The following is a 17,616-nucleotide window of genomic DNA, read 5'->3' as shown; positions in this document are numbered from 1 at the left end:
TATACACACACTATATCTATTTATGTACTCTATATTTGTAGGGTCAAGGCCTTTTTTTTTTAAGATTTTATTTATTTATTCATGAGAGACACACAGAGAGAGTCAGAGACACAGGCAGGGAGAGAAGCAGACTCCCTGCGGGGAGCCCCATGTGGGACTGGACCTGGGACTCCAGGATCACACCCTGAGCCAAAGGCAGATGCTCAACTGCTGAACCATCCAGGCCTCCCAGGGTCTTTTATTTGGATGTGGGTCCTCGGCCTCAGATTTCTTCCACATTGATAATCTATCCTATATGATTCCTAATTTGGATTTGTTTAAAATAGAGGAGAACAGAACATTTTTAAAAACAAACGATGTAGAATCACACTCAATTATTATGATTTTATTCCTATGATCACCATTCAACAGCTTTTTAAACTATATGTGTGTGTGTGTGTGTGTATATATATATATATATATATATATATATACTTGCTTTAATTAAGCCTTTCCAAAACATTTAATTTAGTTTTCATAAAAACAACTTGTTCTCTCCCCACAATTACACTTTATCATTATATAACGTCTAGTCACATTTTATCATTTCAAAGACAAGACAACCCCTTGGGGATCAACCACAACCATTGTCAGGGGGCAGCAATAAGAAAATATACAGGAAAGAGGTGAAAGGAGTCATATATAGAAAATAGTAACTAACACTTTCAGAGAACTTATAAGGTATCCAGTGCTATTTCAAGAGCTTTACAAAAGTCGACTCTTTTATTTTATTTTATTTTTTTAAGTCGACTCATTTATTACACAGAAGTTCCATTATCATCTTCCATTTTCCTGATGAGGAGACTGAGGCACACAAATGTCATTTTTTGGGGTCGGGGGGCAAAAGTCTTTATTTTTTTATTTTTATTGCAAAAGTCTTTTTATTTTTTTATTTTTTATTTATTTATGATAGTCACACAGAGAGAGAGAAAGAGAGGCAGAGACACAAGCAGAGGGAGAAGCAGGCTCCATGCACCGGGAGCCTGATGTGGGATTCAATCCCGGGTCTCCAGGATCGTGCCCTGCGCCAAAGACAGGCGCCAAACCGCTGCGCCACCCAGGGATCCCCCTGCAAAAGTCTTTTTAAACAACAGATGTTTAAAACATCTTTTTTTTTTAATTTTTATTTATTTATGATAGTCACACAAAGAGAGAGAGATGCAGAGACACAGGCAGAGGGAGAAGCAGGCTCCAGCACCGGGAGCCCGACGTGGGACTCGATCCCGGGTCTCCAGGATCGCACCCTGGGCCAAAGGCAGGCGCTAAACCACTGCACCACCCAGGGATCCCTGTTTAAAACATCTTTTACTGAAACACATTACCACTCTCTTTCTTTTACAAAGCCTATTGAACACCAGGTAACTTGTCTCTAAAATGGTGTAGCTAATCAAAATAGGCAGATGAAAATCTAATGTGGCTTCCCTTTTGGGTTTCACAAAAGCATTCTTCTTCACTCTCAGGGAAACCAGAGAAGTGAGTTTAGCTAAATGAGGATGAGATCTGTGTGACGAGAGAGAGGATTTCATTGCTCTCGTTTCCATCCTTCCTTAGGGGGTGAGGGTGACCTTAGCCAAGAACCAAAAGCTAAGAACTGATAGTCTTTGTGGAAGGTTTTTCTTTAAAACTGGCTACTGCTGTAGGAGCAGATGCTCGAGCCGCAGTGCAACTGAGGCGAAGTTTGCAAGCAGTCAGCAACCTGCTTTCACTAGGTTGGGGTTTGACTTGAGGCACCATCCTGCTGAGCCCACCTCCCCACAGAGTCACCATTCTCCCCACTGCCCCATTATTCCCTTTTCCAAACTTCTGCTCTGGAAACTTCCCTCCAGTTCTGGAGCAGGGGCAGCAACTTCCCTAAAAGGAGCTGGGGCTGACTTGGGTCTTGCTCTAATTGCTTGTTTGCTTTAGGCTGGTCGCCTGTGACCATGAGGAGCCAGCTGCTAGGGGACACCAGAACCCTCCCATAGTATGTGAAATGCAAGGAATCAGTAATTTTTTAAAAGATTTTATTTATTTATTCATGAGAGACAGAGAGAGAGAGAGAGAGAGAGAGAGAGAGAGAGAGAGAGAGAGAGAGACAACCAGAGGGATAAGCAGGCCTCATGCAGGGAGCCTGATGTGGGACTCCATCCCAGGTCTCCAGGGTCACACCCTGGGCCAAAGGCAGGTGCTAAACCACTGAGCCACTTGGGCTGCCCAGGAATCAGTAATTTTGTCTACTTGACACTGTAGGCCCAATGCCCAGCATAGTGCATAGGACCCAACAGGTGCTCCATAAATGCCTACTGAACAAATAAATGGATGAACGAATGCCAAACTGCTTCCATATCCTTCTCCCCCCCTCCTAGTTGTCTTCATTTTACCGTGCAACCTCCCTGAGCCAAAATGTTGGACAAATGGTATTCCCCTTCCACAATTAAGGAGAGCTTTGGAGAATTAAGTGAGTATTTCAGCGACACAAGCCTAGAAAATGACAGGACATACGGTACAGCTCGCGTCTCTTAACAGTGGATATAAAGGGCAAAAGAGGGCAGCCCGGGTGGCTCAGTGGTTTAGCGCCTCCTTCAGCCCAGGGCGTGACCCTAGAGACCCAGGATAGAGTCCTGCATTGGGCTCCCTGCATGCAGCCTGCTTCTCCCTCTGCCTGTATCTCTGCCCCTCTCTCTCTCCTCTCTCCTCTGTATCTCTCATCAATAAGTAAATAAAATCTTAAAAAAAAGGGGGGGGGGGGACAAAAGAGCTGCCAAGTTGCTCCAGGGCTTGGAAAACACTCCACTGGCTTCATGTGTGGGTTAAGTTTTGCTCCAAAAGGCTTTACTTGGGGAGCCCAGGGGGGCTCAGTGGTTTAGCGCCGCCTTCAGCTCAGGTCGAGACCCCGGGGTCCTGGGTTCGAGTCTTGCTCGGGCTCCCTGCAGGGATGAGCAAGTGGCCACCTCTATTGCTTTCAGGGGTGGGAGAGTGCAGCCTTCACGGGAAGCATGCTCCGAGGCGTGCTGTGGCTCGCAGGCCTTCAGGCCCTGCAGCCTCCCTGCAAAGCCATCCGAGGAGACCCACACCCGACCTCTGGGCTTGCATCCCGGCCCTCGGCTGGGAAGAGGGCTGAGCGGGAGCCAGGCTCCCCCGCGCGATGGCTCTGGGCCTGCGAACCTCCGACAAACCAAATACCCTCCACGTCGCGGGGGCCTCAGCTCGGAGTCCGGCGCTCGGCTGCGCGGGGCCAAGGCGGACCGGGACCCGGGCGAGGTCGAGGTCTGCTGGGGACCCGCGCCCTCCCGCGCTCTGCCGGGCCGGCGTCCGCGGATCCAGCGCCGCCCTACCAAGTTTGTCCCTGCGGCCGGCTCGTAGGCGACGTCGCGGCGCGCCGGGCCCCGCCCGTGCCCCGCCCCCTGCCCCGCCCCTTCCGCCGCGCGGCGTCCCGTCGCCATGGCTGCCCGCGGTGGTGTCGCCGCTGCCGGCGAGAGTCTGCGCTACGCCGAGTACTCGCCTCCGGCGACCCGACGGCCGGACGCCGACCTGGACAAGGGGCTGGTGAGTCCCGCCGGCTGCTCCCGCCCCTCTCCGGGCCTGGCCGCCGGCTCCCGCAGGACTCCCCCCCCGCCCGCCCTCGTTCCCTCTCACCCCTCGGGCCGTGGCGGTCGCGGGAGCCTCAGCTCTGCCCCGCCCCTCCCGTTGGTCCCGCGGAGCCGCGCTCGGTGCACCGAGTCCTTCGGGGGGGAGCTCCCAGGACTGTCGGGGAGACGGGCGCTTGCAGAGGCGCAAGCAGGGTGGGTTGTCCTGGCGCAGCGGGGGGCGACCCCAGCCCAGTCTTGGTCCCCGTGAGGTCGTGGGGGCCCTTGGAGAAAGGGATGGTGAAACACTGAGCTCTGTGGGGCGCCCGGGGGGCTCAGCGGCCCGGCACCCGCCTCCGGCCCGGGGCGTGACCCCGGGGTCCTGGGATCGAGTCCCGCGTCGGGCTCCCTGCGTGGAGCCTGCTTCTCCCTCTGCCTGGGTCTCTGCCCCCCTCTCTCTCTCTTTCTCTCTCTCTGTGTCTGATGAATAAATTAAAAAAAAAAACACTAAACTAGATTCTGAAGAATGAGCGGCGGGTAACTCAGGGCAAGGAAGAGGATACAAAGTTTCAGGCTCCAGCCTTTGTATTCGCGGGCCCGGGAAACTGCAGCTGGTTTATTCCGCCCGAAATGCAGAGCATTTGGGGCAACTCAGTGTCCAGTAGGGAAGTAATGCGAACCTCCTCCTACGCATCTGTAAGTTCTCTGTAGCGGCGCTCAAAACAGGTGAATTTAATTTTAATAACGTACCTTTATTTTTTATTTTTTTAAAGATTTATATATTCATGAGACAGAGAGAGAAGCAGAGACACAGGCAAAGGGAGGAGCAGGCTCCATGCAGGGAGCCCGACGCGGGACTCGATCCTCTGACCCCGGGGTCACGCCCTGGGCGGAAGGCGGTGCTAAACCGCTGAGCCACCCGGACCGCTCTTTATTTTTATTTTTATTTTTTAAGATTTTATTTATTTATTAGAGAGAGAGACACAGACACAGACACAGGCAGAAGAGAAGCAGGTTCCATGCAGGGAGCCCGACGTGGGACTCGATCCTGGGGTCTCCGGGGTCACGACCTGGGCCGGAGGCAGGGCTCAACCGCTGAGTCCCCCAGGGCTGCCCAATAGGGTACCTTTATTTAACCCAGTGTATCCACAGTAGTATTTTGATATGTGATCAGTATAGAATTACTGAGATGTTTTGTTTTTTTTATTTTTATTTTTAAATTTTATTTTATTTTTTATTTATCTATGATAGTCACACAGAGAGAGAGAGAAGCAGAGACATAGGCAGAGGGAGAAGCAGGCTCCATGCACCGGGAGCCCGACGTGGGATTCGATCCCGGGTCTCCAGGATCGCACCCTGGGCCAAAGGCAGGCGCCAAACCGCTGCGCCACCCAGGGATCCCGTACTGAGATGTTTTACATCCTTTCTCTCTCTCTCTCTCTCTCTCTCTCTCTCTCTCTCTCTCTCTCTCTCTCTCTCTCTCTCTCTCTCTCTCTCTCTCTCTTTTGTACTAAGTCTTTGAAATCTAGTGCGTGTTTTACACTTAGCAACGTGTCTGGCGGGGCAGCCTGGGTGGCTCTGAGGTTGAGCATCTGCCTCTGGCCCAAGGCGTGAGTGATCCTGGAGTCCCGGGATCGAGTCCCACGTCGGGCTCCTTGCATGGAGCCTGCTTCTCCCTCTGCCTGTGTCTCTGCCTTTCTCTCTCTGTCTCTCATGAATAAGTATTTAAAATCTTAAAAAAAAAAAAAAAAAAAAAAAGGCATTGTGCAGGGCAGCCCGGGGGAGGGGGGGGGGGGGCTCAGCGGTTCAGCTCCTGCCTGCAGCCCAGGGCGTGATCCTGGAGACTCTGGATCGAGTCCCATGTCAGGCTCCCTGCATGGAGCCTGCTTCTCCCTCTGCCTCTCTCTCTCTCTCTCTCTCTGTGTCTCTCATGAATAAATAAATACAATCTTAAAAAAAATAAAAATAGAATAAAAAAAATCCAGCACACCTGGCTTGGGACTAGCCACATTTCAGGTGCTTAGCTATGTGTAGCTGGTGGCTACGTTATTAATCATTGCAGTTCCCAAAGATTTACCGGGGACTGGAAGGACTGGAACATATGAAGCATCTGGTAAATCATGTGAAGGAGTTGGGTTATCCTGAGGGCAGTGGTACCATTTTCGGATGAGTTTTAAGTAGAGAAGTGACAAATTGGGCCCTTATGAAGCTCTCTTAGGCTTTGTGTAAGAAGAATGGATTAGTTGGAGGAAGTCTAGAAACATAACTTTTTCACATGGCACTCCATGAAGGGCCAGCCCACAGTGATCCATAAATACCTTGCCTTTAGATGCGCAGGGCCTATTGTCCATGCCAATTGTTGACTAGTCATACGCTGTGTTTGACATCTTTTATGTTGACCTGCCACCTTCCAGCATTTTTTAAAGTTTCCTAAGAGTGGGTACTGGGGATTTACTTCTAGTAAGCACTCTGTTTATGAGCAGTCAATCATCATTACTTGATTAACAGATAAATTTCTGGAGCAGTCAGATGGGCTTGCTTGGGAAGGTTTTAGAAAGCAATGTGCTTTCATTCAACATTTCCTTTTTTTATTTTATTTTATTTTTTAATTTTAAAAACTTAAATTATTATTATTTTTTAAAAATTTATTTATTTATTCATGAGAGACACAGGGAGAGAGAGGCAGAGACACAGGCAGAGGGAGAAGCAGGCTCCATGCAGGGAGCCCGACGCGAGACTCGATCCCAGGACCCTGGGGTCACGCCCTGAGCCAAAGGCAGATGCTGAACCGCTCAGCCACCCAGGCGTCTCTCAACAGCCATTCCTTGAGTACTACTAGGTGCCAGGTATTATTCTGAGACCTTGAAATAGATAAGCACACAGAAGAGATAAAAGTTTGAAGTAGCAAGCTCTGAGCTTCCACTTTTCTCTTCCATTCCTTAACATAACCCTGTGAGGAAAGTCCTTTTTAATTCTCACTTAAGAAATGAGGAGACTCAGAAAGTGGTAAGTAATTTAACCCTGGATCATTCTCCTGGGTAATAATAATAAGTGACAGACCTAGAATTCCAAGTCCTATACCCTATACCCTTTCCACTATGGCTTGCGGACTTCTTAGAAATAAGGCTTTCCGAGTGGAGTGTTCAGTCTGTGATGTAGACTGGATAAATTATTAGGTAGAAGGAATCTCTTTGTGGAGAGTCGTAAAAATCTCTGTACTGGACTGATTTCCAGGTCAGTTGGGAGCTCTGTGGTATTTTGAAGATAGAAGTAATATTGGTGATCTTTTACATCTGTAGGTACTTCATTTGGAAGAGGATATGTACTGTAGGGTTTAAGATATCAGTTAGGAGACATCTTTAGTAGTCCAGTCACATGGAGACTAAAGTGTAGGGCATAGGGCAGTGATTCTAAAGTGATTCCTGTCCAATCTAGTGCCTCCTTTTTGTAACAAATATTCTGTAAGGTCTCCTGTAATACCTTCAATGATATTCATAGGCAATGAAATCTATTGGCAAAAAAACCCCTTAAAAATCAATATAATGTTTTAATTGAAAGATAAAGGTGAAGTATTTATTAGAAAATAACATGTTTACTATTCAAGTAGTTAAATGCTCAAGCATGAATACATTAGAAGACATAATGAAGTAATCCGTTGCTGTCATATTCTTTGCATTGGTGCAGTATGCCAGCAACTGCAATAAGAATCTCTGTGAGTGTGGCAGCTATAAATGTAGACAGATTTCAAATATATTATACTGACACTTCAGACACTGTAAGGGCCATTGTCATTGACAAACTGATTTTTCCCAAATTGTTAACAATTTTTGGTAAAATTTTGACCAAAACAAAGTGAGATCTTCCCTCAATTTACATAAAAGTTGCATTTTTTAAAAATTCAGTCTTCTTTAAAACAGTGAGAAAATGATATATTTTATGTATACTGTATCATAAAGTTCTAGACTACAGTGAACATAAATATACCTACTTTAATGTCCAGTAGATTCTTTTTTAAAATCCTGAGGGATGCAGGAAGCTCTTTGTTGTACAAGGTTGTGTCATACATTTTAGGACTTCTAGAATGAATAGTAGCTCATCCACCAAATACCCTCCCTCCCACCCAAATTATTGTTGCAACCAAAAGGTCTTCACAAATTCTCAAAATGTCTCTAATGGCCTGTTCTGCTTCTGTGGGAATCATTGGTCCAGGTAATGATCAATGATGAGTTAGAAGATAAGAGAACTGATAATAATAATTTTGGAGGAGCTTGGAAGTAATGGATGGATACCTGACAAAGAGTAAGCTTAGGGAAAAAGTAAATGACCCAGGAGTGGGACATATTAGTAATCTTATTGAAAATAGTAGAAAATAAAATGTCAAGGAGCTGAAGAAGAGATTTGTCACTTCTTTTTTTTAAAGATGCAATTTATTTTGAAGTTTTCGAAATATAGCATCTGCAATTGTAAATGTTAAGTAACTCTCAGGTAAACTTTCCTTCAGGGACTAAGAATTGATGTGCATTAACCAGTTTAGGAGATTAAAAAGATTAAAATGTATGTAAAAATACTTGTGTAGTGCCTTAAATAGTATCTTATAATTAATTGTGTTATAGTCAGAGGTCATGGTCAGATTTTGCTTTAGCAAATCTGGTTCACATGGAAAAGTAGAGAAGAACTTGAATGTTAAGAAGAGAATATTATAAATTTTTAAAGCATTTTGAAAAAAAAAAAAACCCAGTTTGTATGAAATGACAGCCTTTTTAGTTTTCAGTACTTTCCCCAAAAGTATAACTTCTAGTGTTAGTACTATAGTGTAACATGTAAAAAAATCAGCCACATAGATATTTCAGGATAGTCCACATTGATACATGAAAACTAAGACCTACCAAACATGTAAATTACTAAGTACTTATTTGTTACCAAAACAAAAGAAACTTCTATTTTTCATTTCAAATTTTTACCTTGAAGCTTCCTTTTGAAGAAGTCACATGGATTACAGATTGTGTATCCTTTTAAAATTTTTTTCCTTTTTTTATTTTTTAAAGAGGCATCAAGTACCAGCTGGGGGAGAAGGGCAGAGGGGAAGGGAGAGAGAATCTTAAGCAGCCTCCACAGCCCAAGGCAGGGCCAATCTCTCCACCTGGAGATCATGACCTGAGCCCAAAAGGAGTTGGATGCTCAACTGACTTAGCCACCAGGTGCCCCTGGGCAAGAACTTTTATATGCTTCTGTGATTGGTACTCTATTTGACACGTGGTAGTCACTTAATTGTTTATTAAATCGATAGCTATTAACTTCTATTATTATTGAGTGACAAACATGAATGTTTGATTCTAATGTTGATTAGGGTATTTTTTTCTTTGTAGGATTCCTCCTTTATGTTAGCCTCTAAGGGAGATCAAGAGTCTATGTCTGTCTTACTATTCTTTCCCAAGAATTTATTTATTTATTTTTCTTTCCCAAGAATTTAGCGCAAGGCTTGATACATACTGAATAAATGTTTGTATATGTATATAGTAAATACTAAGTAAATATTTGTGGCATGAGTTAATAGTCTCCATCTTTCCTCTTTGTATCACAACTGTCTTTTTGAGGCAGAATAATTTTTTTCCTTCTTAACTTTCCACAGATACAACTATTGTCTATCTTGAACTTAAATGTTACAGTCTTGAGATAGAAGTTTTAGCATTTTAGATTTTATTTACTTACTCGGGGAGAGAGAGAGAGAGAGAGAGAGAGAACGAATGAACAAACAAGCCAGGGAGAGTGGGAGGAGCAGAGGGAGAGGGAGAAGCAGACTCCCCACTGAGTAAGGAGTCTGATACTTTGGGGCTCGGGGCTCAATCCCAGGACCCTGAGATCATAACCTGAGCCGAAATAGGTGCTTAACTGATTAAACCACCCAGGGACTCTGTTTTTTTCTGGTGGATATTTGAAACTAGATGACAGTAATAGATTCCAGACTTGGCCCGTTTGTTGATTTACTGGTATTATTTAAATAGTGCTTCTCCTTTTTGAAATATCTCTTATTTATTTTTACTTATTTATTTTTAAATATTTATTTATTTGCTTTAGAGAGCCAGAGCATGAGTGGGAAGGGGAGAAGGAGAGCGAGAGAGAATGCAAAGCAGACTCCACACGGAGTGCAGAGCCTGTGGTGGGGTTTGACCTCACAACCCTGAGATCACAACCTGAGCTGAAATCAAGAGTCGAATGCTTAACCAGCTGCCACCCACGTGCCCCTGAAATATGTCTTTTAAACTAAAATTAGATATTCTGTATAGGCAGGGACCATGTTTTAAGGATTCTCATTCTCTCAGTTCTCAACATAGTACCAGTTATATGGTTACTGTTCCATAAATTTTTGTTGGTTAAATCAGCAATGGAATGAAACAACTGGATAGGAAAAAAATAGAGGATGTGAGAAATGGTTTATGGAATTATGAACTGATAGCCCTAAGGAATAAAAAAGTAAGATAAATGAGACTATCTCTCCTTTTTGGCTTTCTAATGGTAAAGAAAGGGTTAAGATATAAGCATCCCATACATTTTATATGCAGTCAGAGTACACATTATACTCTGACTTCTAATGTGTTTTTCTAGGTTTTGGTAATTTTATTGCTTATCACTTCTAATAACACAGTCTCCAAATCTGTTTTTAAGTTTGTCAATGCACCGAGTCTAATAAAATTTTTTTTTGAATACCAAGTACATAGAGGCAATGCTAGATGTCTGTGGGAAGGATATGGATAAATCAGGATTGCCACCCTCAAGAACAGAGGTCAACAAATTTATTTTGTAGAGGGCTAAATAGTATTTTAGACTTTGCAGGCCATATGGTCTCTGCTACACTGCTTATCTCTGCCACTGTAAAGCAAAAGCAGCCATAGATACTGCATAAATGTGGCTGTGTTCCAATAAAACTTTATTTACAAAGATAGTTGAAGAGTTAGTTTGCCTGTGGGTGATAAGTTTGACAGCTACTGCTTTAGAAGGTAAATTGGATCAGATTTAAATACCTAATTCAAGACTGATTCTATTAAGTACTGTCATTCATTCATTCATTTATTCAATACTTAATTATTATTATTTTTTAAAATTTTATTTATTTATGATAGGCACACAGTGAGAGAGAGAGAGAGGCAGAGACACAGGCAGAGGGAGAAGCAGGCTCCATGCACCGGGAGCCCGACGTGGGATTCAATCCTGGGTCTCCAGGATCACGCCCTGGACCAAAGGCACGCACTAAACCGCTGCGCCACCCAGGGATCCCTCAACACTTAATTATTAAGTCCCACTTTAAAACTCCTAGAAGAAAACATGGGCACTAATTTCTTTGATATTTGCCTTAGCAGTACTTTTGATTTATTTATTTATTTTTACAGATTTTATTTATTTATTCATGAGAGACTCAGAGAGAGACAGACAGACACAGGCAGAGGGGAGAAGCAGGCTCCATGCAGGGAGCCTGATGTGGGACTCGATCGACATCAGGATCACACCCTGGGCTGAAGGCGGCGCTAAACCGCTGAGCCACCCAGGGATCCCAGCAACGCTTTTTAGATATGTCTCTGCAGGCAAAGGAAACAAAAGCAAAAGTGCCTAAATGTGAGATACGGAGTCCCACTATTTTTAGGTAAGGACTAAGTTACCGAGACTAAGTGCTATCGTTAAGTAAAAAGATGAATCAAACATGGGTTTTAGGGGCTTGAAAAATACTTGATTTTGCAAGAAAAGCTAGAAAGAGACAAAAACAAATGTAACTTATTATCAAAGGGAAACAATAAGGAAAAATATGTTGGGATAAGGTTATGGATATACCTGAATATCAGGTTAAGGAGTGAGGACCATGTCTAGGCAGTTGAAGTTTTGTAGAGCTATGTGATCAGTGGCAGGCTTCAGGGAGATTAAGCCTGGAGCAGTGTTTAAGAAGGGTAGAGGAGGGATCCCTGGGTGGCGCAGCGGTTTGGCGCCTGCCTTTGGCCCAGAGCACGATCCTGGAGACCCGGGATCGAGTCCCGCGTCAGGCTCCGGGCATGGAGCCTGCTTCTTCCTCTGCCTCTCTCTCTCTCTCTCTCTCTGTGACTATCATAAATAAATAAAAAATTAAAAAAAAAAATAAGAAGGGTAGAGGATAGAGAAGCAGAGGAGGGCAAGACCAGTTAAGATTGTATTAGGGTGGGCATTCCTGTGGGGTCTAGAGGCCATAAGGGCAATAGTAATAGCAGGGGTAGCCAAATATTTTATACTAGGCATGAGGTTAATTCTTTAAATGCATGAACTCATTTAGTCCACGCAATAACCCCATGAGGTTTAGCTAGTGTTATAATCCCCACTTATAGATGGATAAATTGAGACTTAAAGCAATGAAATAATTTGCCCAAAGTCACACAGTTGATGTGTGGATGAACTCCAAAGGTATCCTGCTTTATCACCTCTGCTTTTACTCCAAATGTATTCTATCTTCTTTCCCCTCCAGCCTTTCTAACTGTGTCAATCAAGGTCTAACTAGGAAAACAGACACATTTAAATTATGTAAAACAAAGGAAGTGTAGCACAGAGAGTTGGTTTCATAGGCGAAGGAGTTGTTGTGAAGCCAGACGGGATTGTGAGGCAGTGCAGAGGTTGAGAACAGTAAGAAGCCACTAGCATTCTCAGGGCTGCAGGGTCACAAGGAAGAGGTGCTGTTTTCATGGCCGCTCCTGGCAGCTGGACCATGGGGCATCTGTGTAGTGGGGAGCTGCAGCCACAGTGACCCTGCTGCTCTGGCGCTGCTACAAGGCAGGGAGGAAAGGGGAGAACTACCCTGGCCTTTCCCTTTTTTCCACCCTCCTGTCTCCCACCATTGCATCCCATTGGTTGGACTCCGTTGGAGCCAGATGACACAGGAGCCATGCAGGACTTAGCTGTCCTCCCAGCAGAACAGAGTAGGGAGGAGCTGGGGAATGGATTAGTGACTACAAACAGATCTGGGACCAACACACTGACTATCTGTTTTCAGCTATGAGGTGATTTGAATTCCACAGATGTTGAGAAATTTGAAAGCATAGTCACCTAAAAGCACTGTTACAAAACACTATTTTATAAATGATGCACATTCCCTTTAGCCCGCAGAGGTCTATTTAACTCACAGTGTAAAGCAGAATATTATTTCAGGAACTCCATTTTCACTGTCTTATGCTCTCTGAATATTATTTAAATGCTATTAGAGATTAAATAAGCATTATTAGCTCTCATGAAAACCCAATCACCACGTGTAACACTTTTTCCCTTTTAAAATGGAATAGACTTTTTTCAACTATAGATTTAGATTTATAGAAAAGCAAAAAGATAACACACAGAATCCCTATGCACCCCACTCAGTTTTCTCTGTTAACATCTTTTGTTAGTATGGTACGTCGTTATAATTAACAAACTAATGTTGCTGGATCCACTATTAACCAAAGTCTGTACTTTTTTCAGATTCTTAGTTTTTGCCTACTGTCCTTTTAATAATGTTCCAGGATCCCATCCACGATAATCACATTACATTTAATTTTCATGTCTGACTTGGCTCCTCTTAGCTGTAACAGTTTCTCAGACTTAACCTTGGTTTCGATGATCTTGACAGATTTGAGGAATACTGGTCAGATATTTTGCAGAATGCACCTGTCCTGGAATTTGTCCTTATGTAAGGCACATACTATAAACATCATCTCTCACTGTTTAGGTTAAACTTGATCTAATTTGATGACGTAGTATTTGTCTAGTTTTTCCACTGTAAAGTTAACTTTTTTTTCCCCTTTCCATGCTGTACTTTTTGAAAGGAAGTCACTGTGTGTGGCTCATATTTAAGGAGTGGGGAGTTATGCTTCCACTCCTTGAGGGTGGAGTTCTTTATGAAATTATTTGAAATTTTTTGCACAGGAGATTTGTCTTTATTCCCTTATTTATTCACTCAATCATTTATTTGTATTGGTCAGGATTCATGGATATTTATACTTAGGGTTATAACTCAGTATTGTTTATTTTGTTGCTCAGACTGTTCTAGCTTTGGCCTTGGCATCTCTTTCAGTTGGCTCCTATACACCTTTGACATACCCCATTACTATAAGGTGTGTTTTTTTATTTTTTTTATTTTTTTTGAGTACTTCCTTACTTTTGGCACTATAAGGTGGTCTAGGCTCATTTTATATATTTCCTGTCCCTGTCCTAGAATCAAGCATTTCTCTAAGAAGCTTGTATAGGAAACTTCATCCTGGGTCACAGCTCTGGATCCTACCTAATAGCTTCATTTTTATCCTTTTACCCAACTTGTCCCCATTTTCCTTATCTTCCCCTTGTATAGCTGATGAAGTCATATAGTAAAAGATTTCCTTGTCTTGGGGTAAAGTGGCTGTGCTTTTAGTCCACCAGAGAATGTGCCGTTTCTCCTGCAGTTTCAGCCATGCTCTGTTTTGTTTTGTTGGTTTGTCTTTATTTTTATTTTATCTTTTTAAAGATTTTACTGGGCAGTCCTGGTGGCGCAGCGGTTTAGCGCCGCCTGCAGCCCGGGGCATGATCCTGGAGACCCCGGATCAAGTCCCACATCAGGCTCCCTGCATGGGGCCTGCTTCTCCCTCTGCCTGTGTCTCTCTCTCTCTCTCTTTTTTTTTTTTAATTTTTTAAATTTTTATTTATTTATGATAGTCACAGAGAGAGAGAGAGAGAGAGGCAGAGACACAGGCAGAGGGAGAAGCAGGCTCCATGCACCGGGAGCCCGACATGGGATTCGATCCCCGGTCTCCAGGATCACGCCCTGGGCCAAAGGCAGGCGTTAAACCGCTGCGCCACCCAGGGATCCCTCTGCCTGTGTCTCTGCCCCTCTCTCTCGCTCTGTGTCTCTCATGAATAAATAAAAAATAAAATCTTAAAAAAAAAAAAGGATTTTACTTATATATTCATGAGAGACACAGAGCGAGAGAGAGGGGCAGAGACACAGGCAGAGGGAGAAGCAGGCCCCATGCAGGAAGCCCGATGTGGGACTTGATCTTGGGACTCCAGGATCTCACCCTGAGCCGAAGGCAGGCACTTAACCGCTGAGCCACCCAAGTGTCCCTATTTTTATTTTTCAATATCTGCTATTAGGGATTGCTAATCGAGGATGCCAGCAGACTGTGAAATCAAAGAGAGAAATTCATCAACCTTTCTGTATTTATTTATCATTATATTTCAAGTTTGTTATAGAATCTTATTGGGTCAGTGAACAGTGATGCCTATCTCCAGGTACAAAGTAATATATTGTATGTTCCTCTGAATGGTTTCTTGTGATCTTCCGAGGAATGATTTCACTTCCTTTTGGCATACCTAGAATTTAACAACCATCACCACCACCAAACTGAAAAAATAGTTTTGTGTAGCAGGTATATAGAACTTAAGGGATAAGAACTAAAACAGCCATGAAAAAAAAAAAAAGGAAAAAAAAAAAAGAAAACAGCCATGAAATCAGTTACAGATGGTACTATAAACAGCACTGTTTCTCTCAAATACTGCCTAGCTGCAATGATGTTAAAGTTTTACTCACCAAGGACTCTGTTACCCTGTAGTACTTAATAATATATCTAAGTATATTATGTTTTTTTGTTTTGTTTCATCTTAAAGATTTTATTTATTCATGAGAAACACGGAGAGAGGCAGATACAAAGGCAGAGGGAGAAGCAGGCTCCATGCAGGGAGCCTGATGTGGACTCCATCCCGTGACCTCAGGACACACCCTGAGCCAAAGGCAGATGCTCAACCACAGAGCCACCCAGGCATCCCTATCCTAGGGGTTTTTGACTCAGATTTTGTAGAGTATTACTGTAGGTCTTGGTACTATAAATTCACTTTTGGCCAGTACAAGTTTCTTCCAAATTTGTTTGCCCCAAAACACTGCTCCTTAATCTTTTCAAATATGTTGTTTTATAAAATGACCTGTTTCCTGCTTCCATAATATTAGTAATATTTTCTATTTTTATTTGTTGAATATATAAAAATAAGATAAAAAGAACGATATGCTTGAATGTACTGAGTTCATGTTCATGCAAATGATTGAGGAGGTAAACTAACCCTTAGTCAATGTCTTCTCATTACCAGACATTGTGATTACATTTTCCCATTTCTTATAATAACTCTGAGAAATTTGATGTTACTTTTCACCATTTTACATGTAAGGAAACTGAGGACCAAAGTGGTCTCAAGGTCATATAGCTAAGAAGTGGCAGGACTAGGATACAAAACCAATTTTGACTTGAAAAGTCCTTGACTTTTTTGCTGAATGATATTGCTGCTCTATCATTTTAGATATCAGAAATTGACGAAATCCAATTCCAAGAAATGATTTATAGTCCTGATATTTGTGGTAATTTTCGGAGTCTTCAGATGCTTCAAGATAATGTTTAAAAATTCTTAAACCTTGAAGCAGAGTTAATTTTATTTCACCTTAACTCAGAAAGGCAGAAAAGAATACTGTGTAATGAAATTTAAGCTGTAAGCATTACCACTCTAAGAAATTGTTGCCTAAAGTAAAATAGGTTATTGTAAGGGAGTAAAAGTAGTTTTCAAAAAATGGCATGATTTCCCAAGCAAGAAGAATAAGCAAAGCTACAGTGTTGCAGGTAAGGTATACATCAGATGCAAGCCAAAAGAGTTTAGGGAGTACTTGCCAGGGACTCTAAAGTCAATGTAATAAAAGCTTGTAGGAGTACATGATAGAGAAGAGGCTAGCTAGAGATGTGGCAACATCATTTTTATGATCAGCGTGCAAAATTAAGTGTAGCAATAAAAAGGGAGATGCCAAAGATCAGTGCATTTGTTTTTATCAAAGAATGCCAGGAGGAATTTGTTTTTAAAGTTTATTTGAGAGTAAATAGGTCAGAGGGTTTCTAACTTAAGAGATTAAGTTATGAAACTCTTCTGACCAAGTGGGATCTTCGCAAGTGTTTTCTTTCTTAATAACCTTTGTTTTTTTCTCTGACTTTGAAAGAAACAACTGTGTAATAATATGATAAAGTAATTGTAGAAGCTATCATTTATTGAATGTTTATCCTATCTAAAATACTAAGTGATGTATATGAATGTTCTAATGTATAAAAGTTCATATTGACATGTAATTATTATCCTCATTTTGCAGATGAAAGAGAAACAGTAGGATAGAGGCTAAGTAATTTGTCAGAGGTCATGTGCTGACAAGTAGAGATCTAGCCAGAATTCAAGCCATATTGCTTTGATTTCACAATCTGTGATTGAGGAGAGGGGTGGGGCGGTGGGGTAACTGGGTGAGAACATTAAGGAGGGCATGTTATGTAATGAGCACTGGGTGTTATAGATGACCGATGAATCATGAAACTCTACCTCTGAAACTAATAATACATTTTATGTTAATTTATGTTATTAATTTTAAATAAAACCTAAAAACTCTGCGATTCTAGGACTTTGTCTAAATGATAAAATGTAGGCACTAAGAATATGTAACTAACTACTAGGGACGCCTGGGTAGCTCAGCGGTTGAGCATCTGCCTTCTGCTCAGGGCTTGATCCTGGGATCCCGGGATAGAGTCCCACATTGGGCTCTCTGTGAGGAGCCTGCTTCTCTCTCTGTCTGTCTCTGCCTCTCTCTGTGTCTTTCATGAATAAATAAAATCTTTAAAAGAAAAGAATATATAACTACTGTTAAATTTTGGCTCATCTCATTCTGTTTTCTTTTTCCTTTGTGTATATGCTGCACATTCTGATTATAATCTTTTTTTTTTAATATTTATTATTCATGAGAGACACAGAGAGAGAGGCAGAAACACAGGCAGAGGGAGAAGCAGGCTCCATGCAGGGAGCCCAACGTGGGACTCGATCCCGGGACCCCAGGATCACACCCTGAGTCAAAGGCAGACGCTCAACCTCTGAGCCACTCAGGCATCCCTATAATCATTTATTATATTGTCTATAAACATTCCTCAGTATATTACTTGTCAGTGCCTATTTCAGATATGCCCTAATTTATTTAATTATACCCCTTTGTTGGGTATTCAAATTGTTTCCA

General features: G+C 42.6%; 1 protein-coding gene across 3 annotated transcripts in view; it reads left to right on the top strand.

The window, feature by feature from the left end:
- Positions 1-3,427: 3,427 nt before the first annotated feature.
- Positions 3,428-17,616, top strand: part of DNAJC15 (DnaJ heat shock protein family (Hsp40) member C15) — a 76,585-nt gene continuing 62,396 nt past the window's right edge. For all 3 annotated transcript variants that reach the window (XR_005376284.1, XM_038569627.1, XM_038569628.1), the window contains exon 1: positions 3,428-3,564. Coding sequence is in view for 2 of the 3 variants with exons in the window: in XM_038569627.1 (XP_038425555.1) it covers positions 3,460-3,564 (105 nt within the window). In the remaining variant the exon portion in view is untranslated. The remainder of the gene's footprint in view (positions 3,565-17,616) is intronic.

The sequence above is a fragment of the Canis lupus genome, chromosome 22, assembly GCF_011100685.1.
Source record: "Canis lupus familiaris isolate Mischka breed German Shepherd chromosome 22, alternate assembly UU_Cfam_GSD_1.0, whole genome shotgun sequence".
NCBI classification, from domain to species: domain Eukaryota; kingdom Metazoa; phylum Chordata; class Mammalia; order Carnivora; family Canidae; genus Canis; species Canis lupus.
Note: the sequence above shows the minus strand (reverse complement) of the source record. Positions and strands in the feature narration are given on the sequence as shown.